Here is a 23,057-nt window from a genome sequence, read left to right on the forward strand (position 1 = left end):
CACTGTCTAGAGTTGGGGAGCCATGAAGTATTGTTGGAGATCCTGACTCAGCGGAATAAAGAGGCAGATGGAGGCAAGATTTAGATAGGGCACCAGCTGAGAACTTCCATTTGTACTGTGTACCTGCACGGTCTTTATGCTTGCTATGAGTTGATGTGATGCCAGAGGATCGCAGCATTTGCACAATGTAATGAACTGTCAGAAGTCTGGTTGAATCCTGTGGTATGTTGTCTATTTGGACCATTGGGGACTGCTGTTTGGCGAGTTACATTATAAACATGGCTTAGAGACATTACACGGGGCGCAGGGGTGGGGTGGGGGTGGGGTGGGGTGGATCTCTCTCTCCAAATGGGGTGTCTCAATTAAATCCCTCCCCCCAGATCTCAGGGAACCCTACAGAAGAGGAGGCGGAAAGTGTGTAAGAACCAGAGGGGATGGAGGACACCAGGAGAACATGGCCCTCTGAATCAACTGAGTAACGCTCATGAACTCACAGAGACTGAAGCAGCAAGCACAGGGCCTGCACGGGTCTGCACCAGGTCCTCTGCGTATATATCATAGCTTTCAGCTTAGTGTTTTTATGGGAGTCCTGAGTGTGTGAATGAGTGGGGCTCTGATTCTTGGCCTGCTTTTGAGGCTTTATTCCTTCTATTGGTTTGCCTTGTCCAGCCTCAATGCGATAGTTTTGTTTTATCTTATTGTATTTTATTTTGTTATGTTTGGTTGTTATCTCTTAGAAGCCTGTTCTTTCTACTGAGAGACAGAAAGGGCGTGGATCCAGAAGGGAGGGGAGGTGGGGAGAAACTGGGAGAGGTAGAGGGAGAGGAAACAGCAATCAGGATCTATCACAATGAGAAAAGAATATTTTCAATAAAAGGAAAAAAAAACATGGCTTAGGCAACGAAGAGGAACACTACTCACTGCCCTTCAATTCATTTGTTTCTCCAAGGAGATTGATAGGAATGTGGTAGAGACATGCTAAATATTTGAGAACATTTTGGATGGAGACATAATTCACATGTCTTAAAACTCCCCATTTTAGTTTAATTTAATTTACTTTTTTGAGGCATGGCTACACTTGATAGTCCAGCCTGGCCTGGAACTTGCTAGATAGTCCAAGCTTGCCTTAACCATGTAATCGCAATCTTCCTGTCACAGAATCCTAAATGCTGGGTTACAAGATTGTGAGAACCAGAGATGGGGAAGGCCCAGAGCATAACAGTGTCTTCTGGACACGGCAGCACGTATGAACCCAGAGCAGCTGTGGTTGCTTGCGAAAGACTGACTTAGTCAACATTCTAGCTTGGAGGGAGAAGGGATCACGAGTCCTACTCCAAGCTGAGGAGTTATTTACACCCTTCCTAGCCGAGGAGCTATTTACACTGATGACTTCCCGGCAGGAGAGTCAGTTTTCTTTAAGGATGTGTAGCTCCTGATGGGTCAGTGCTCCAGGGGATGGTCCCACACCCATGAGTATATGGACTCAGTGGGTTGTTTAAAAAAGAGAGAGAACACAGTTGGAGAAGGGGTGGGGTGGGGAGTGGATGTGGGCGGAGTTGGTGGAAGAGTGGGAATGAATATTTTCAAATATATTGTATGCTTCTATGAAATTCTCAAAAGATTAATTAAAACATTATATTAAAATATTAAGATCACCCTTGGGTCTGGAGAGACAGCTCAGCGATTAAGAGCACTGACTGCTCTTCCAGAGGTCCCGGGTTTTGAGTCCTAATACCCACATGGTGGCTGACAGTCTGTAACTCCAGTTCCAGGGGATCCAATGCCTTCTTCTGACTTCTGCAAGCACTAGGAATGCAAGTGGTGCATGTACGTACATTCAGACAAAACATCCATACACATATAATAAATTACTCTTTAAAATTCCATAATTCGGTAGTTTTTAGTCCATTCATAAGGTTATAGAGCTAGCATTATTAATTTGAGAACATTTTCATCATTCTTAAGCCCTATACATACTAGTAATCATTCTTCATGTCTTCCCAACCTATCTACTTAGCCTTAGACAACCAGGCTCATTCTAGATTTGCCTGTTTTGGATATTTCAAATAACTAAACCCTTACAGCATTTGGCCTGTGTGTCTGAGTTCTATCACTTAGCATAATGTTCACTCATAGCATAGCACCTATCAGGACTTAATTGAGCAATGCTTTCATTGTATGCCTGTTATCACACATTGTATGACATTGTATGACTGTATGTATAATAACATTTTGTTATCTCCTCATTAGTCATTTGGGTTGTTTTCACTTTGTGGTTATTATTAACCATGCTCTAATGCACATCTGGGGACAGGTTTATTTTATTTTATATGTATGAATGTTTTACCTCTACATATGTCTGCGTACCATGTGCATGCCTGGTGCTCATGGAGACCAGAAAAGGACATTTAATCCCCTGGGACTGCTGTGTGGGTGCTGGGAATCAAACCCAAGTCATCTGGAAGAGCAGCCAATGGTCTTGGTGGCTGAGCCATCTCTTCAGTCCCCTGGGCACAAGTTTTGTGTTTGGCGTGTACTTTCATTGCTCCTGAGTGTGTACCTAGAAACAGAATTGCTAGCTTATATGGGGTTGTGGTTTGAATGTGAAATCTCTCCCATAGGTTTCATGTGTTTGGACACTTGATCCTCAGCTGGTGGTACTGTTTGGGAAAGTTGTGAAACCTCTAGAAGGTGGAGCCTTGCTGGAGAAAATGGGTCCCTGGAGGTGGGCTGTGAGGTTGTTTTTTGTTTTATGTTTTTGAGACACGGTCTCCTTATGTAGTCCTGGCTGGCCTGGAACTCTCTGTGTAGACATCTACCTGCCTCTGTCTTCTGAGTGCTGGGATTAAAGGTGTATGCCATCATGCCTGGCCCAGGGACTTGGGATTATATAGCCTGACCTCACTTCCTGTTCACACTCTGCTTCCTGAGTATGGATGCAATGTGACCAACCAGCCTCCTGCTCCTGCCACTATATCCTCCCTGTCTGCTAGATGTCTCCCCCACTTTAAAGGCTTTATCATGGAATTATAAGCCAGAATAAACCATTTCTCCTCTAAGTTGTGCTTTAAATTTGTATTTATCCATTTAATGTGTATAAATGTTTTGTCTGTCTGTCTGTATGTTTGTATACCACATGTGTGCCTGGTGCCTATGGAGAACAGAAGAGGGTATTGGATCTCCTGGGACTTGAGCTACAAATGGTTGTTAGCCACTGCATGGGCTCAGGAATTGAACCCAGGTCTTCTGGAAGAGCACCAGTGCCTCTAACCAGTTAGCCATCTCTCCAGTCCAAAATTGCTTTCTTTTAAAAAGTGTAGTTTTGTTTTACGTGTGTTTTATCTGCACATATATAAGTACACTACATGCATGCAGAGGCCAGAAGAAGGCATTGGATTTCATGGAACTGAAGTTATAGATGGTTGTGAGCTGTCATGTGGGTGCTGGGAAGTGAACCTGGGTACTCTGCAAGAACAAGTGGTCTTAACCATTGAGCCATCTTTCCAACCGCTTTGTCAGAGTATTCCATTATAGCAACAGAAATGAAACAAATACATAGAGTAACACTATGTTTAGGAATCTGAGGAACATCTAGACTGCTTTCCAAAGTGGTTGGTTCATTTTCCAGCAGTGTTTATGAGCCACATTTTCTGCATTATCACTTATACTTATTGTCAGTGGCTCATGATATGTATTTGATCAGCTGTCATATGCTTGTCTAAATATACATCTTAAGCAAATAGTTAAGAATAATTTGTGAGGGGCTGGAAAGCTGGTTCAGTAGTTAAGAACTGCTACCCTTTCAGAGGACCTGAGTGTGGTTCCCAGCATCCACACTGAGTGGCTTACAACCACCTGTAACTCCAGCTCCAGAGGCCCCACCACCCTCTTTTGGCATCTGCACACATGTGCACATACACAGAAACATGTAAATAAATAATTACACACGTACATACATATTAAAAGAGCAATCTGGGCCTAGAGTGGGCTCAATGTTCAAGAGTGCTGGCTACTTTTCAAGAGGACCTGGGTTCAATTCAGCACCCACATGGCAGCTTACAACTGTTTATAACTCCAGTTCCAGGGAATGTGATGCCCTCATCGGGGTTCCAAAGGCATCATGAATGAATGTGGTGCACAGACATACATGTAGGCAAAACACCCATATACATAAAATCACAATAAATAAAGAGCAGTTTGTGAAGAGGTACCATAACAGGCTTGAAATATTTCTCTAACAGAGCTCTCCTAAAGGACCAGAATCTGTAGCGGCATTGCTGGATAGGCTCTAGTTCCAGAAACAATGGTTTTTAAAATAATCTCTGTTGGCTTAAATGAAGCAGCTGGTTTGGGTCAAAATTAAGAATGACTTTCATGAACTCAAAAGTGTTTCCAACTTTTCTGTCACACAAGGCTTCAAATGAAAGCCTTATTGCATGTTATGGCTAACCGCCCCCACCCCCCGCCCCATCAAAGCAAGTGTAGCACTCTGGTTCCAAAATGGAGACAGTTGTGGAGGTGACCAAGTCTCTTAGTTTTTGAATCCAGTGCTATTATTTTCATAGTTACAGATCTGGCGTGTCTAACGATTTGGAAACTGTTTGCAGACACATGGTCCCCAAGAGTTCTAAAGCTTTAAGAAAAGCAGCCTTGTAGGCTCTGCTCTTGGGCCTCTTCCCCCAGCAGTTAGTGGCTGGAGTCTCGTGGAGATAATGCAGGGCATGTGAGATAAACATCCTTTTCAAAATCAACACACACTTCTGTTTCTCCCAGTCCCAGAGGAAATCAGGCATTGTCAATGAGATGTGCTAAACTTTCTTCTGCACTAACACTCTAACACAATGAAGAATTTTGACTACTTGCCAGGTATTTCATTAGTTTCTAAGACAAAGGCATGCTTTTTTCATACTGTTATTGTGTCTCCCACTTCTTTCTTTTTTAAATAAATAATTTATTTTTATTTTATGCACATTGGTGTTTTGCTTACATGTACGACTGTGTGAGGGTATCAGAAACCCTGGAACTAGAGTTACAGACAGTTGTAAGCTGCCATGTGGGTGCCGGGAATTGAACCTGGGTCCTCTGGAAGAGTGTCCAGTGCTCTTAACCACTGAGCCATCTCTGCAGTGTGTCTACCATTTCTAGGTATTAGTAAAATTCAAAATCATGTTGGGAGCCAGGTACAGTGCTACACATCTGTAATCTCAGCACTTGGGAGACTGAGGCAGGAGGATCAGTGTGAGTTTGAGAGCAGCCTAGGCTACATAATGAGACCATGCCTTAAACAGACAAGCAAACAAAATAGTCCACCCAACAAGAAAGGTCACATAGATACAGGAGTCTCAGTAAGGGCTTACCTATTGGAATGAACAAATGAGACTGCAAGAGGGGTGTCGATAAATCCTTTTTCTTTAGTATTTTGAGACAGAGTCTTATGTAGTACAAGCTGGCTTCTAAATCATTTCGTAGTAGAGGATGACCTTGATATTCCTGATCCTCCTGTCTCTACCTCTCGAGTGCTAGGATTGCAAAACATGTATTTTTATAAGTATGGAAAATTTCAGATACAAAAAAAATTGAACTTTTTTTTGGAGAGAGAGTCTCAGTCTGTAGCCTATGTTATCCTCTTTCCTCAACTTCCTAAGTGTTGGGATTACAGGTATGAACCACCTGGCAGATATAAAAAATTTGAGAGACTAGTATAGTGTCTTTTCCTCTATCCATTATTCACCTAAAACAATTGTCTTAGTCAGTGTTCTATTGCTGAAAAAAAGACACCATGACTTTGGAAACTCTTATAAAGGAAACATTTAATTGGGGCTGGCTAACAGTTTCAGAAGTTTAGTCTATTGTCATCATGGCAGGACATGGTAGCATGCAGGCAGACATGGTGCTGGAGAGGTAGCTGAGAGTTCTACATCTTGATCTGCAGGCAGCAGAAGGAGCCTGTGTCCCACACTGGGCATAGCTTGCGCATATGAAACCTCAAAGCCTGACCCCACAGTGACGCACTTCCTCCAACAAAGCCACACCTACTAGTAGTGTCACTCCCTGTGGGCCAAGCATTCAAACACATGAGTCTATGGGGGGCATACCTATTCAAATCACCACCACAACTGTCCACATTTTCAGATTTTGTTTAAAGCTATCTCCTCCTGAGCTTTTCTTTTGTACTTGAGTATTTTTGTGAAAATTCAGGATACCATGTCATCTCACCTGTAAATAATATGGAATGCAGCTGGAAATCGCATGGGATATTGGTTTCATTAGCCCTAAAGCTATCATTGCATTTAAAAAGGAAATTATATCAAGGTGGAGGCAGGGGGATCAGAGGTTGATCCTTCTCCACTACATAGTAAGTTCAAGACCCGCCTGGGATACATCATACCATGTTCCAATAAACAAACAAAAATATCCTTTAACATCATGGTATATTGGGTCTATATTTAATTTTCCCTAAAAGGTAACAGGTTATATTTTTAATTTTTTTAACTTTTTCTTTTGAGACAGGGTCTCACTAGGTAGTCTTTTCTGGTCTAGAACTCATTGTGTAGACCAGGTTGGCCTCAGATTCACAGAGGTCTTCTGGCTGCTATTTCTTGAGTGCTGGGATCTAAGGCATGCATCACCGTGCCTGGCTTGAAAATTTTTTTATTATGTGAAATTTTAGAAATTCACAAAATACATAGACTAATAGATTGAGGCCTCTTTTACCTATTATCCCTCACAGCCCTGCCAACCCACACTCACAGCTTTAACCTGTGTGCGGCAGCTCACATCTGTAACCCTACCATTTGGAATGTTAAGACAGGAGAATCATGGCAACTAGGAGGCCAGCCTGGGTAACAAAGTGAGACTCTGTCTCAACACAAACAAATAATCAATCAATTCTACATACTGTTTCATTGATAATCCCCCATATGCCCCTGCTACACCCGTTATCGATCTTTTAGGCAATAGGCTAGCATTATATCCACTCATGGAAATCAGTCATTTCCTGTGGGTTCTTCCTGCAGAGGCTTGAACTTGTAGGGGTATAACCTCGAAGTGGCTTCAGTTTGGCAAAAGGTAAATGTGCAACGAGAACAGCTGTGGGCCATTAGCAAACAATGCTCACTAATGGATCCTGTCCTAGTAGAGGGAATCTTGGCAGTGAACCAACAGTGCTAACTGTAGCTCTGAAATTTTCTCAAGGTAATTAGGGAAGAAGCTGGTACCCAACCTGTTGTTTTGATTCCTGACTACAGAGCTTGACTACATTTTCCCAAATCCCTTTGCTCGGCTGTATACCTTGTTTCTAACCAAATGAAAGTAAGGAGAAGTGATCTGTGCCTCTTCTGGGCCTCGCCAGTAACTCCACTATTCAAGATCTTCCATGGCTTCTCTTTCTACCTTTGCTGAGTTCATAAGTGCTTTCTTTTTACAGTTACTAGATACAAGGAGTCTAGCACAGGTCCCTGAGTTCTAGGAAATGGAGGGTCCAGTAGTATTCATGAATGAGCTTTACAAAAGCACTCCTTCTACAGACCTATGTTGGGCTGTGGTGAGATAAAAAAAAGAATGGTTTTGTTATCCCATTAAGACTTTTTGGAGCTGGGTATGGTGGCACATGCCTTTAATCCCAGCATTCTGGAGGCAGAGGCAGCCCGATCTCTATGAGTCTGAGGCCAGCCTGGTCTACAAAGTGAGTTCCAGAACAGCCAAGGCTGTTACACAGAGAAACCCTGTCTCAAAAAAACCAAAACAACAACAACAACAACAACAACAACAACAACAGATTTTTGGTTGTTTGTTATAGCAGTTGTCTTACCCTTACTCATTCCATGAATGTCCTCCTTTTCAGAAACATGAACAGTTGTAGAAAATTTGGTTCTGTCAATTTAACCAATCATAGTCCTTGCTCAACTCTGCAATGACTAAAAAGTGCAGAATAACTATTTTTCTTTTTCTTTTTGGCTTTCTGAGACAGGGTTTCTCTGTAGTCTTGGCTGTCCTGGAACTCACTCTGTAGACCAGGCTGCCCTCAAACTCGCAGAGATTCCCCTGCCTCTGCCTTCTTGAGTGCTGGGGTTAAAGGCATGTGCCACCATCACCTTGCAAAGCCAGCATTTCTCAAGCCAGGTTCTGTGTGTGGTGATGCATGTCTCAAGCTAGAAGATTGTAAGTTAGAGGCCAGCCTGGGCTACACAGTGAGAACCTATTTCAAGAACAAAACAAGTCAAACACCAAACCCAAAGTAAAGCAAAACAAATGATCAAAGGGCAACAATAACAAAATAGAAGCAGAAACCAAAAGCCCAAAGCCCAAACCAGAAGATAGGCTTTTTTAGCTCTCAGTTTTGGAGGCCCAAATTCCAAGATTGGGTGGATGCACCCCTTTGTCCTCAGGTGAGGGTCTTCTGATTACATCACAACATGGTGGATGACATCATGGTGAGAGAGACAGAGAGGGAGGGAGAGAGAGGGGGGAGGGAGGGAAGGAAGGAGAGAGGGAGGGAGAGAGAGAGAGGGACAGACAAAAGGAGAGAGAGGGAAAGAGAGACAGAGACAGAAGGAGGGAGCGAGAGAGAGGGACAGATGGAAAGAGACAGAGAAAGAGAGAAAGAAGGAGAGAGAGAGAGGGAGGGAGGGAGAGAGAGGGGGACAGAGGGAGAGAGAGAAAGAAAGAAAGAGAGAGAGAGAAAGAAAGGGAGAGAGAGAGGGAGAGAGGGAGGGAGGGAGAGAGGGAGGGAGCAAGGGAGAGAGACAGAGAAAGAGAGAAAGGGAGAGAGGAGGGAGAGAACAATGGAGAGGGAAAGGGGCCAGGCTTCCTCTTTGTTAATGCTCTCTCCTGGGAATTAGTAAGTAATTCAATAAGTGTACCAGTAAGAATGACCCAGCCCACTCTTTAAAACTAGCATTAGTGCGTTCATGAGACTTGCGCTCCTATGACCCCAATGACCTTCTAGCAGGCCTCACCTCTTATAGATTTCACTCCCTCAGTACTGCCTCACTGGGGACCAAGCTTTTAGCACACTAACCTTTGGAAGACAAGCCACAATAGCAAGAAAGACAGTGGCTTATGATTCCATTGTCATTGGTAGCTTATAGGGTATATGAGAGGCCAAGAATCCCAACTGTCCCCTTTTCTTAGGAGCTTAGCATGAAAGAGGAAATGGAAGTAATCAACTGTTTCCCAATAAACCTGCTTAGAAAACATTAAGTTACACAGAAGTCAAATTTAGCTAAAGGAGCATTGCCTCTGTCAGGCAGTTTAGGGAAGACAGCCCCGGCTGTAGCACCTACTTAAGTCCTGTTCCTCTGGTCAGGAAGAGCATCATTCAGCCAGGCACAGGCAGGGTGACCCTGGTTAACAGCTGCCCAGGAAAAGCAGCCCTGGTTTATCTCAGATAACCATGGTAATGTTTTCATTGTAAATCTCCCCATTTGTCCAAACACAAAAGCCTGAAATTTCTGTCTCTGTAAAACATGTTTAATTGCTCAAAGTGTAACTTGGGAGCCCCAAACCTGAAAGCAGCCCACAGATAAAAGCATATGTAAGAATGCAATGTTATAGGCTCGAACCTATAGAAGCCGAGGGGATTTCTGTACGGGTGTTTCTTTTGGCGTCAGCCAAAGCCAGTTGTATGCTATTGTTCAAGAGCTCATTGTTGAGCTCTAAGCACTTGAAGTGATTTCTCACTGGGAAGGCATAGCAGTGGCATACACATAACCATTTAGGGGAGGACTATGCAGACTCTATCAGCTCCCTTGTTGCTAGAGCTGCTTAGAGATGAAGACTTAACTCAGGGTGGTCACCGCAATCGGCCTGCTTCTTATTTTCCCTATTTACTTCCTTTTCCACCTCAGAGAGCGTCTACAAAACACTCCTCTGTCTGAGAAGTTTCAAGAAGTCCTGAAGTTGGGAACAGAGCTCTCAAAGATGTGTGCATTCAGGGGCAGGGGAGGGGGTGGAATGAGAGGTGTGCCCCCTGAAAACACTGGAATTCAGGGGTGATGGCTAGAGAGAGGGAGGGATGGCGGGGGGGGAGAGAAAGACAAAGACAGAGAGAGAGACAGAGAAAGGCAGACAGAGAGAGAGACAGACAGCAGCGATACAAAGACAGAGAGAGAGAGAGAGAGACAAAGATGGAATAGAGAAAGATCCATTTTTTCCATGTTATCACTTCTGGGAGATAGGAGAGGTGCCAGTATTACTTCAGTATTTCCTCTTGGGGGGTAGAGAGAAAAAATATGGTCAGAGGAATAGAATTCCCTCTCATACTGATAAAAATCTACCTGTTCTCAGTAGTATCAAGAAGAAGAAAAAGTTAAAGTCATTCAAACAAGTGATTATTTGGTGTCAAAATTAAGCACTCCTTTAATTTCCACCTATTTTTAAAGTTTTTTTTCCTTTAAAAAGATATTATTATTACTGTTAGTATTGAGTAGCCCTAGCTGGCCTAGAACTCTCCATGTAGCTCAAACTGGCCTCAACTCCAGTTCACAAGATCTGCGTATCTTGTCCTCCCAAGTGCTGAGGTTAAAGGCACATGGCACTATGGCCAGGCCAAAGACTTACTACTTGTTCTTTTAAATCATGTGTGTGTCTGTGTGGGTATAGGTGACTACAGTGTCGAGAAGAGGCGAGTGGGTATTCTGGAGTGGCTGGTGATTGTGAGCTTCCCAATGTGGGAGACGGGATCCAAACCGCAAGCTGCGTACCTGATCTTAAACACTGAGCCATCCAGCCAAGTATTTTCTTTAAATTTTTTTTTTGTTTTTTGTTTTGTTTTTTTTTTTTTCAAGACACAGTTTGTCTGTGTAACAGCGGTGGCTGTCCTGGAACTCTCTTTGTAAACCAGGCTGGCCTCGAATTCAGAGATCCACCTGCCTCTGCCTCCCGAGTGCTGGGATTAAGGGCATGTGCCACCATGCCTGGCTAAAAAATGTTTTATTTTAGTATATTACTAATCATATCTAATAATGAGTTTCACCATGACATCTCCACACGTGTATATAATATATTTTGATCACATTCCGTCTCTTGCCCCTCCCCCTCCCACCGATACACTTCCTCCTCTCAACTAGGCCCTCTTCCAGTAGCCCATCTGTCTTGCTCTGTGCACTGATGTGATTCAGTGGGGTTGCGTACAGGAGTATGGGTGAGGGGTCCTGTACAGGAGCGCAGGCAACTTACCAATGGATACGTGCTGAAGAAAAGCCCCTCAACTGTGTATAGACCCTCAGGGAGGGGGGCCATGAGTCCACCCCCCTTCCGCAACAGGGTGTAATTTTCACCATTTTTTTGAGATATTATCTGAAGTATCCCAGTATCACTGCAGTCCAGAGAAGTCAAACTGAATTCTCTCTTAACTACTGCCCTTCCCCCACCCCCAAGCAGATGACTCATAATGAGCCTGTAGGTAGAAGGAAATAGAAGAGCTTCATATTTTAGGACAGAGGTTGATTATGCTGTAAAGGGCCAGAGAGTTAATATTTTAGGCTTCATGTGGCATGTTATATCTGTTGCAATTATCCAAAACTGCCTTTGCCAAAGCAGTCACGAAGAGTACGCAAGTAAGCAGGGGTGGGGACGCATGTCTGTAATCCCAACACTTGAGAGGCAGAGGCAGGAAGCTTTCCTCAGTTGTTCTCCACTTTATTCTTTGACACAGGGTCTCTCACAGAACCTGAAGCCCTCTGTTCCTGCTACGTTGATTGGCCAGTGAGCTCTTGGGATCTACCTCTCCTCCACTTCCCAATGTTGGGGTTACAGGCTATCTTAGAGTTTCTGTTGCTGTGAAGAGACACCGTGACAACAGCAATGTTTATAAAGGATGACATTTAATTGTGGTGGCTCTTGGGTATAGTTCAGAGGTTTAGTGCATTATTGTCATGGTGGGAAGCATGGTGGTATGCAGGCAGACATGGTGCTAGAGAAGGAGCTAAGAGTTCTTACATCTTGACTCACAGGCAACAGGAAGTGGTCTGAGACACTGGGTGGTATCTTGAGCATATATGAGACCTCAAAGCCTGCCTCCGTAGTGAAAGACTTCCTGCAACAAGACCAAATCTACTCCAACTGGGCCATACCTAATAATGCCATTCTTTATGGGGGCCATTTTCTTTTAAACCACCACACAGGCCATGCAAAGTTTTTATGTCAGTGCTGGAGATTTGATCTCATGTCCTCTTGCTTTCCCAGCAAGTACTCTGAGGTATCTTTCCAATCCAGATTTTTTTTTTTTTAATTTATTATGTATACAGTTCTGCCTGAACATATCCCTGCAGGCCAGAAGAGGGCGCCAGATCTCATTACAGATGGTTGTGAGCCACCATGTGGTTGCTGGGAATTGAACTCAGGACCTTTGGAAGAACAAGCAGTGCTCTTATCCTCTGAGCCATCTCTCCAGCCCCCAATCCAGATTTTACAGATTCTAAATGACTGGAGAACTTAGTGCTTTCTGTGAACTTAATATTCCATGTTATGTAAAAATTACATGAAATTATTGGAACATAGCCATACTATGTGCTTTCTTTTTGATTTTCTTTTGGGTTGATTTCTTTGTTTGAGACTGGCTCTAATTAAGCATAACTTAAAATATCTCTTGCTGCTGTTTGGTACAGATCTGTAATTCCAGTACTTGGCAGGAGGATTAAGATCAGCTTCAGCTACAGAGTCTTGTCTCAAAAAGGAAAAAAATACCTCTTGGTAATTCTTTAAAAATATGACCATTTTGGTTTCTCTGGTCATGATAGAGCTAAAACAAGTGTGTAAGCTCAGAACGACAAAAAATGTAAAGAAATAATCTTCAAAAGGTTCTTGTGAAGGCTGGGGAGATGACTCAGTGGGTAAAGTACTTGCCACACAAACGTGAGGACCCCCATAGAAAAGCTGGGCATGATGGCACACATCTGTAACTCCAGCACTGGGGATGCGGAGACAGGAGGATCTCTGGAGCTCGCTGGTCAGAATCTAGCTGAATCAGTGATATCCAGTTTCATTGAGAGACCCCGTCTCCAAAGAAATAAGGTGAAGAGTGACTTGGGAAATACTGAAACTCAATCCCTGGCTGCTACATGTGTGTACACATATACAGAAACAAACACACATATACACACACACACAAAACCAAACCCCTACAATAGGGCTTATTTAATGTTACTCAGCCTTATAAACATGTCTATGTTTCCAGTTTCTATGTTCTTACTTGTGTTTATTTTGAGGTTCCATAACTATTTCTCCTATTTAGAAAATTATTGTAGAAATAAAGTACAATACTTGACATTCTTAGAAAAATATGTTTAACATGAAAGTCTCATTATGTAGCCCAGGCTGGCCTAAAAATCTAGATCTTTCTGCCTTAGCCAGTGCTGGGGTTACAGGCATGAGCCATTGTGTCTGGCTTAGTAAAAACATTTTTTTTTGTTTTGCTTTTGGTTTTTTTCGAGACAGGGTTTCTCCGTGTAGTTTTGGTGCCTGTCCTGGATCTCGCTCTGTAGACCAGGCTGGCCTCGAACTCACAGAGATCTGCCTGGCTCTGCCTCCTGAGTGCTGGGATCAAAGGTATGCGCCACTACCGCCCGGCTGGACCCAGTCTTAATTAGAGTTTCTTTTGTTGTTAAGAGACTCTATGACCATGGCAACTTTTTTTTTAACTTTTTATTAATTCTTTGTGAATTTCATATCATGTATACCAATCCCATTCATCTCCCTGTCCCTTTGGTATTCACCCTCTGCCCTTGCAAACTTGCCTCCCAAAATAAAATAAAAGAAAATTTAAAAGAAAAAAAAAAGAAATCTCGTTATGGAAGCTGTAATGTGACACAGCAAGTCACACACGCCCTTTAGTCCATACATCTTTACTTGCAAGTGTTCATTGCAATGAGTCATTGGTCTGGCTCGAGGCCTCTGGCTTCTGCTACACCATCAATAATGGGCCCTCACTAGGACTCCTCTTGGCTTTCCTGTTGTTGCCCTGTGTTGTGGAACTCCTACAGCTTTGGATTTGCAGTACTAGCCCCTTCACATGCTCTAGTAGTTCATAGATGGGGTGGATGCTAGAGTGAGCCAACTCATAGCCCTGGTTCTGGGCCTGGGTGGTAGCTGGATTGGGCAGTCTACCACCTCTCCCGACCATGGCAACTCTTATAAAGGAAAACATTTAATGGGGGCTGGCTTACAGTTGTAGAGGTTTAGTCCATTATCGTCATGGAGGGACATGGTGGCATGCAGGCAGACATGGTGCTGGAGAAGCAGCTGAGAGTCTTACATCTTGATCCACAGGCAGCAGAAGGAGAGACTATAAGTTCTGGGCATAGCTTGAGCATATATGAGACCTCAAAGCCTGCCTTCACAGAGCCACACTTCCTCCAACCAGGCCACATCTACTCTGACAAGACCACACCTCCTATGCACCACTCCCTATGGGCCAAGCATTCAAACATATGACTCTATGGGGATCATACCTATTCAAACTACTGCAGACTCCTTCTGATTGTGCCCCCTGGACTTTGCTGACCAGGATCTTTCTTGTATCCTGGAGGCTTGCATCAGAGGCTTCTCTCGCATTCTTTCCTCACTCATTACTTTCTTGGTGGCAAGTCTCTGGTGTGCCTACCTTTCTCAGGATAACCCTTTCTCTCCCTTCCCTCCATTGTCCTTTCAATTTATTCTTCCCAGTTCCACTCAGTCTCAGAAAACACCCATTGTCTTGTGGAGCCTTCTTGGTTTAGCGCTGGTTTAGCATTTTTCTAATTTCCAAACTCCCACAGTACTTAGCCCGGGGTACATGATTTAGCACTTAATTATATATTGTCTCTTATTTATTTTTGTTTGTTGTGCTAGTTTTTGCCTTTTCTAGTGAGGTTGTTGACTTCTTGAAAGCAACGTATCTTGTATTTTTTTTTAATTCCTTGAAGCATTCCAGTACACACACTTCCTGCCCTACCAATAAATACTGATTGTTGGGGCTGGAGAGATGGCTCAGCGGTTAAGAGCACTGGCTGCTCTTCCAGAGGTCCTGAGTTCAATTCCCAGCAACTACATGGTAGCTCACAACCATCTGTAATGAGACCTGGTGCTCTCTTCTGGCCTGCAGGCATACGTATCATCTATAATGGGGTTCTGAGGCCCTGTTCTGTCATCTAGAATATGCAAATAGAGCACTCATATGCATATATAAATAAATCTTAAAAAATTACTGATTGTTTCACTCATAGATTGATAGGCACAGATGTGAGACTGCCGACATATGCAGTATCCGCTGCTTGATAAATATTTGTCAGCTTTATTAAATTGGCTTCAATAATGAAGGAAATGAACTCCAAATGTGGTAACCAATTGGGCAAATCATACCAGCTTTACATTCACTGTTTTTTTTAAATCTGTAAAATGAAGCTAAAAACCTCTTCTTGCTGGTCATAGTGACTGTATTAGTTATTTCTCTGTAGCTGTTATAAAAATACCATGGCCCAAAGCAGCTTACCAAGGAAAGAGTTTATTTTGACTGACAGTTCTAGGGGGATAAGAGTTCATCATGGCAGGGAGGCATGGAAGCAAATGGCAGGCAAGGCAGTAGGAGCCGGAAGCTGAGGGCTCACAACTTCAACCACAAACATGAAGTAGATAGTGAACTAGAGGTGACGTGCAGCTCTAAACTCTCAAAGTCTGTCCCCAGTGATATACCTCCTCCCGCAAGGCCGCACCTCCTAAACCTCTCCAAATAGTGCCACCAACAGGAAGCCAAGTGTTTAAATATGTGAGCCTATGGGAGGCCTGTCTTATTCAAACCACTACAGTGGCACATACCTGTAATCCTAGCATTTGAGAGGTAGGGGCAGGAGGATCACAAACTTGAGGTCAGCCTGGTCTACAAAGTGAAACCTTTCATCTCAAGAAAATGTCTTCCTGCCTGGATGTGGTATTGCATGCCTGTAATCCCAGAACTGAGCAGGTGGAGACAGGAGGATCAGGAGTTCAAGGCCAGCCTGTGCTGCATGAGACCCTGTCTAAAACAAACAAACAAACAAACAAACAAATAACATGTATGTATGTATGTATGTATGTATGTATGTATGTATCTATCTATCTATCTATCTATCTATCTATGTATCTATCTTTTTTTATTGGTTTTTCGAGACAGGATTTCTCTGTGTAGCTTTGAGCTTCTCCTGGAACTCACGGTAGCCCAGGCTGGCCTTGAACTCACAGAGATCCGCCTGGCTCTGCCTCCTGAGTGCTGGGATTAAAGGTGTGCACCACCACCGCCCGGCGCTATCTATCTATCTATCTATCTGTCTATCTATCTATCTATCTATCTATCTATCTATCTATCTATCTCCCTAATCTACCTTAGAGTTACGGTGAGGTTCATATGAGATAGTGTGCACAAAAATATCACGTAAAGCTTTTTTATCTCGCCTGTCAGGGGATATGATAACCTATATTTGTTTTTATAGGAGTCCCTGGGGGAAATGGGGTTTGTTTCCTATCACATAGAGTGGACTACTCTGTTACAGAGCTACTCTCCAGGAAAGCTAAGAACAATTGGAAACGTAGGAAGAGAATTACCTATCTCTTGGCTCCCATGTTCCTGAGAAGGTCCAACAGTCATGGAAAGTGTGATGGGATTTTGGAGTAGAAATTCTCTATAGCTGGACGGTCTCTGCTGTCTCTCTACTTCATTCTTTCTGTATTGATGCCATCTCCCCTCCCAGCAGTTATGAAGCAAAATGTGGAATAAGGAATCAAAGCTTTGAAGAGAGAACTTTCTGCCTTTGTAACCAAACCTGGGTTCACCTCTTGGGGAGTGCAAGGCTAAGACAACAAGGGCAGGGCAGGACATATGAGTGGCCAAATGTTAATAACTGTACCAGGTAAGGAGAGCCTGGGAGTTATGGTGAAAGCAAGACCTTCTGTGAACAAAGGAAGCATGGGCATTTTATTCTGGGAGCAGACACATATGCACATGGGAAAGCCCTTTAAGGGTGGGCACATTCCTGAGCATGCTCAGTAAAAGGTGCTAGTCCAAGGAGAAGAAGAGACACATTTCTGGGTATACTTAGCTCAATGTCATTTAGCCAGTTTTCAAAAAGCTACAAAAGGCAGACAGCACTTGTGGACTTGCTCAGTTTGCATTATAAAGATAACAGGAATGCCTCTGTGCATGTTCAGATTTCATGTTGACGTTTCATGAAACCTGAAAAGAAAAAAAAATGACAGGACATCTTGAAGGCATATTACATAAGAGATTGTCTAAAAGTTCACTGCCTCACTTAGCTGCTAATGTGTTTGGGCTGAATCTTCTGTACTTTTCCTTCTCTGGTACTTGGTACTGGAGGCTATACTTGTGCTTGGTGCATGCAAGGCAAATGCTCCGCTACTGAGTCATATCCCCACCATGGGTCTTCTGTATTTGATTTCTCCAGAGTCCAAAAGGGAAGTATAACTCTGGCCATCATTGAGGTTAACACATTTCTTTTTTCTTCCACGCATCTCTTTCTTCCCCTTTCCTTTTTTAGTTTTCCCCATCTCGTGACTTCTTCCCTCTTCTCCCCCTCTTCCCCCCTTCTTCCTTCCATTGGTCCTTATTTTAGATGACTATAATATCAAAGTGTATTTGTTATCATTGATAGTATTTCTCGTGTTGTCTTTGGTTTTTGCTTTTTTTGTGTGTTGCTACTGTTCTTTTTCTCTTTCTTTCTTTCTTTTTTTTTTTTTTGTTTTTTGAGACAGGGTTTCTCTGTGTAGCTTTGCGCCTTTTCTGGAACTCACACTGTAGCCCAGGCTGGCCTCGAACTCACAGAGATCCACCTGCCTCTGTCTCCCAAGTGCTGGGATTAAAGGCGTGCACCACCACCACCTGGCGTTGTTACTGTTCTTGACAGTGGGTCTTGCCACTGCCTCTGGAGTGCCAGAATTCCAGGCATGTGCCACATCTGGCTGCTTCATGTTTTAATTAAAATCAAACTATTTGGGATGGAATAATCCTCTCTCTCTCTCTCTCTCTCTCTCTCTCTCTCTCTCTCTATATATATATATATATATATATATATATATATATATATGTATGTATATAAATAAAACTATATGTACAACACACACACACACACACACACACACACATATATATATATATATATTTCTCTCTCTCCATGTATTTTTCTTAAGACAGTGTCTCACTATGTAGCACTAGCTGCCATGAAACTCACTATGTAGTATGTAGTCAGGCTGGTCTCAAACTCACAGAGATCTGTCTGCCTCTGCCTCTTGAGTTCTGGGTTTAAGAAGGTGTGTGCCACCAGTTCAAGCTCTAACATGCCCTTTTATTAGTGTTTAACCATGAACAGTTTTCCTCTTTTTGGGTTAGTGTTTTGCAGTGAGGCATGTATGTATAATGGGTACATTTGTGCAACTCTTTTCAAGAACAACGGCACTTAAGATTTTTCTTTTGGAGCCCAGCATGGTGGCACATGCCTTTATCCTAGCACTTGGGAGGCATACAGGGAGATCTCTGTGAATTTGAGGCCAGCCTGGTCTGCACAGTGAGTTCCAAGACAGCCAGGGCTATGTAGAGAGAGATCCTGTCTCAAGAACAGAGATTTTTCTTTCGGAAAAAATGCAGCTATACAATACTGATGCTGAATTTTGCAGTGTTGTTGTGGGGCAGACCTTTTTCTTCTAGTAGATTATTTTGCAGACATTTTTTTCTTTTTGCAGACTTGCTTGGAACTCACCATGTAACCTAGAGTTCAAAATTTCAGGGATTCTCCCGCCCCAGCCTCTTAGTGAAGCAGCAGCCACCACACTTAGCATAGACTTTCTCTTCATAGAGGCTTGACTAGAGAGCAATAGCCCTAGGGGAGGAAGCCCATTTGAAAAAAAAAAAAACAACACATGGGCTTTGTAAAGTTCTGGGTTCTAGTGTTAACTTTTTTGGTAGGAACTTGAAAACTTTTGTATTAAAAATGTGCTTGTTTTCCTGCCAAAAGAAGTATTTCAGAGCCAGATGTCTTAAGGAAAGAGCTTGTCTGAAAAAACAAACAAACAAACAAAAAAACATCTTTCCAGAAGGCGCGGACTCTGTGTTACAGAGGTCAGTACTTTCAGGACTTAATAAGCATACATTTTCCACATAGTGCCTCGCAACTGTTTCCCAGATTTCAGTAGAGCACTGAGCAGAATGGACCTCACATCTGCAAAACGAGCACCCCCCTCCCTTTCCTCTAGGATTTAAGAGTAACTTCTGGCATTTCTTAGTAAGGCTCAAATCCAGATCTGAGCCATACCTGAGAAAGTGGCCTAACCCTATCACCATCTTCAAAGTTGTGGAGAGGCGCTGGGACCTCATTCGTAAGAACATCTCTGTTATTTAGCTTTTTAGGACACAGGCGATACTATTATAGAGGAAGAGAAACCCAACTTTTCGTGCCTGGTCCCTTTTCTAAGTGGACACCACTTCTGTTCCGGACTCCAAAAGAGAAAACATCTCAGTTTACCCCATCCCCTGAAAAGCCCTCTTGTTCTTGTGTGTGTGTGTCCAGATGTTCCCTTGCCAGCCAGGGTGGAGAGCCCGAGATACCCCTCAGGAGCTGTGTGGACTTGGAGTGGCTTTGGCAGCCACTCAACTCCGGGTCTGGCCTCCCCTCGGAGCAGGTGAAAGGCTTGGGAGGGCAGCTGCCTGAGTTGTACTCCTTACCTGGCCAAGGGGCGGGGCGAGGCGGCCATCAGGGGTGGGGCCCAGGTGGGGTCCCGGGCTCTGATTGGTCGGCGCCGCGCCTGTCTCCATGTGCCGCGCAGCCGAGGCACAACATTCAAGCCCGGGGGGCGGGGCTGGCGCGCGCTTGGAGGAAGCGGCGGCGCTGCAGCTGCGGGGCGTGGGGGCGGCGGCTTCGGAGGCCGAGGCGGTGGTGGTGGCCCTGGCGGAGACACCGGCACCTCGACTGGGGAAAGCGCTCGGCCGGGACCCCACAGAAGGCCCTATGGAGGTGGCTGCGGGTGGAGGCTGCGGCGCGGCCCCGCCGTTGCTGCTGAGCGATAGCGAGCAGCAGTGCTACTCTGAGCTCTTTGCGCGCTGTGCAGGCGCTGCAAGCGGGGGCCCGGGACCTGGACCTCCCGAGGCTACCAGGGTCGCCCCCGGCACTGCCACTGCGGCCGCCGGTCCAGTGGCCGATCTGTTCCGAGCGTCGCAGCTGCCACCGGAGACGTTGCACCAGGTATGTCTCTGCGCTCTTTTATCCCTCGCGGGTCTGTGGGGACAGTGTCTGTGGAAGAATGGGGCGACAACGACTATTCCTGGGGATCTGGAGGGCGGCGGTCAGGGCGGCAAAAAAGGGGGGGCTGTGCAGCCGAGGATGGCGGCGACGCCCTTGTCCCCAGGGACACCAGCCTCCTCTGCAGCTCATCTCCTCCTCGCCCAGTGCTTGGGTGCTCCCTTCGTCCCTTGAGAGACTCTAACGCCCCTGTCGTTCCTGGGGGTTCTACAGCCTCCCAGACCCAAAGTTTGCCCTGTTCTGGAAGTGATGTTTGTTTTGGCTCCTGTCTGCTTTAACCTCTGTTCCTTGCTCCTGCCCCTCCCTTTGTTGACTGCACACTCAGGGTGCCTTGCTGGGATTTGAACTTGAAGGGTGTGTACGTGTGTGTCTGTATGGCTCTTGGCCTAGGACTACATGTTGTCCTCTCTTTATATTTGTGATATGTATCTGCTACATACATTTGTTCACTAACGTATTTCTGATTATTAGTATGAAACTGGAAAAATCTTAATGCCCAGTTGTAGAACAGGGACTCGGGGCTGCAAGAAAAGAGCATTGGTCAAGTCCAAAGTTAAGTTCCCCATTTGGGTCCAGGGGTGGACTTAGAAGTCTACAGCTGTAGTTTCCTATTTTATTGTTCCTTGACTTTGACGTGGAGTTATGAAACAAAGGGTGTCATAGCTTCTTTCTGCCTGCCCCGTACCTGGAAAGGAGGAAGGGATGGTTCGCAGCAGGTGCTGTTTTTGTTTTGTGCTTTCCTTGAAGCTTGGAGAAAGACTGCTTGTTAAGCCTTTTGTCTGTCATTTGTTGTCACCAGCAGTAACTGGTGATAAAATTGTTAATATAAAGCCCCAAATAGGAATCTTTACTTAAAAAGCACTAGTGTGAAGGTCATTAACACCAACTGAATAGTTACAGTGACGATCAATGCTTTAAAATGTAGTTCCTAGGGAGTACTGAGGGCTTTATGGTTCACTTGCCAGATCATTGCCTTTGTGGGAGTTTTCTTTTTTCTTTTTTTGTCCCTGGAGACTGTTTTATACTGCTGGAGCATACATATATGCTCATATATTTGAGTGTAATTTTAGCCTATTGGGTCACCTTTTCGAATTTAGGATTTCTGAACATGATTAGTATTCACAGAATTTAGCATGGCTGTTTGTTCCTGTAGAATTCCTTGATGAGAAGATAGCTCGGCCACTGCTGCTAAGCAGTTGACTTGCACAAGGTGATGAGGAAGTCAGTGTTCTGAAACAAACTGTAGCTATTACAAGAACCTCAGGATACTCCTGAGCATAATAAATTTACTAAAACGTCCGAGGCAATGCACCAAATAAGTGGGCTGGGTATCTGGCAGGGATTATTTTGTGGTCAGTAATACATCAAATGTGATAAGAGGAAGGGGCATATGAAAGTTGCTTGAGGTTTCCTAAGGAATTGGCGAGGGGTCTTTCCTGTGTGATAACAGATGCTTCCTTGAAGTACACATAATTTAAAAAGAACTCAAGGCACAGGGACTTAGAGTGGAAAACTGCAGGCAAAAGACTATTTCAGCTGTTAGCAAAAGGGGCCATTCCTAGATTGCTTGTAGTAAGCCTGAGCTTTACGCTCCCTTCTTAAACTCAGAGAAATAAAATACACCCATTAACTTAGTAAAATTAGAATAGCCCACTACTCTTTGTACAGGTAAAAATTAACATTTAAAGTCACATGGAACTGGGGAAGGTAATCAAAGTTGGCATCTAGTGGCCATCTAAGTTTTATCCATCACTTTGGTGATATGTGTGTGCTCAGTCTGATTTCATTTGTTTCTCCTCATTAGTGTATTAACTTTAAAAAAAAATGTAGAAAATTCCCCCTTTCCCTTCTAAACAGGAACTTGTAAGTTTAGATTTAACTGGCCCAACAGGTATGACTGCTCAAATCATTGAGACAATAACCAGATCTGGTAGTTTCTATGATTAATGGCCAGGTTTTCCTCTTAATAAGCATACGATTAAGATTATTGTAATCTAGGGCTGGGGATTTAGCTCAGTTGGGAGAGTGCTTGCCTAGCATGCACACAACATTGGGTTTAGTTCCCAGCACTACATAAAATCAGGTATGGTGGCACATGCCTAAAATCTCAGCACTCAGGAAGTAGAGGCAGAAGGGTCACAAGTTAAAGGTCATACTCAGCTACATAGTTAATTTGAGGGCAGCCTGGGTAAATGAAACCTTGTCTTAAAAATGATTATTATTATCTATTAAGAAGGAGGAGAATTTTACCAGGAATAAATGCCCTATAAAAATATATAATTTTGCTGGGCGGTGGTGGCACACACCATTAATTCCAGCACCCAGGAGGCAGAGGCAGGTAGATCTCTGAGTTTGAGGCCAGCCTGGTCTACAGAGTGAGTTATAGGATAGCCAGGGCTGTTACACAGAGAAACTCTGTCTCAAAAAATGAAACAAACAAACAAAAAACCATAATTTTATTTTCTTTTTGGAGCATAAATAAACCACTGCATCTATTATTTGGTTTTGGAAGTAAGTCTACAAAGTTATTGTAGGGTTTTTCTCCAGTTGATTTAGAAGTATTTGTATATACTTATAAACTGTATGCATAAAATTATATATATGGGATTTATATACCTATACACTTATAAATTATCTATAAAAACATCAACACTTGCTATGGTTTGGCTAAGAGTCTCCTACAGGTCCACACATTAAAGGGTTGGTTTTCAGGATGCTATCTCTGGGAGGTGATTGTGACCTTGAGTGGGCATAGTAGGAGGTCATTAAATCATTGGGAGAATTGTAGCATACAATCGCTAC

General features: G+C 43.8%; 1 protein-coding gene and 1 pseudogene across 11 annotated transcripts in view; one reads left to right on the forward strand and one right to left on the reverse strand.

Annotated features, from left to right (window-relative positions):
• LOC128114062 (40S ribosomal protein S23-like) overlaps positions 1 to 19,771 on the reverse strand; it is a 31,976-nt pseudogene extending 12,205 nt beyond the window's left edge.
• Positions 19,772 to 19,819: 48 nt separating this feature from the next.
• Reps2 (RALBP1 associated Eps domain containing 2) overlaps positions 19,820 to 23,057 on the forward strand; it is a 235,645-nt gene continuing 232,407 nt past the window's right edge. For 4 of the 11 annotated variants that reach the window (XM_052720587.1, XM_052720343.1, XM_052720499.1 and 1 more), the window contains exon 1: positions 19,822 to 20,198. In XM_052720587.1, the coding sequence (XP_052576547.1) occupies positions 19,965 to 20,198 (234 nt within the window). In that variant the 5' untranslated portion in view covers positions 19,822 to 19,964. Of the gene's footprint in view, positions 20,199 to 23,057 lie in introns of all 11 variants that reach the window. The other 7 variants (XM_052720821.1, XM_052720424.1, XM_052720673.1 and 4 more) reach the window with 5 other exon arrangements.

The sequence above is a fragment of the Peromyscus californicus genome, unplaced genomic scaffold (assembly GCF_007827085.1).
Source record: "Peromyscus californicus insignis strain IS unplaced genomic scaffold, ASM782708v3 Scaffold_10__1_contigs__length_136768540, whole genome shotgun sequence".
Taxonomy (NCBI): Eukaryota; Metazoa; Chordata; class Mammalia; order Rodentia; family Cricetidae; genus Peromyscus; species Peromyscus californicus.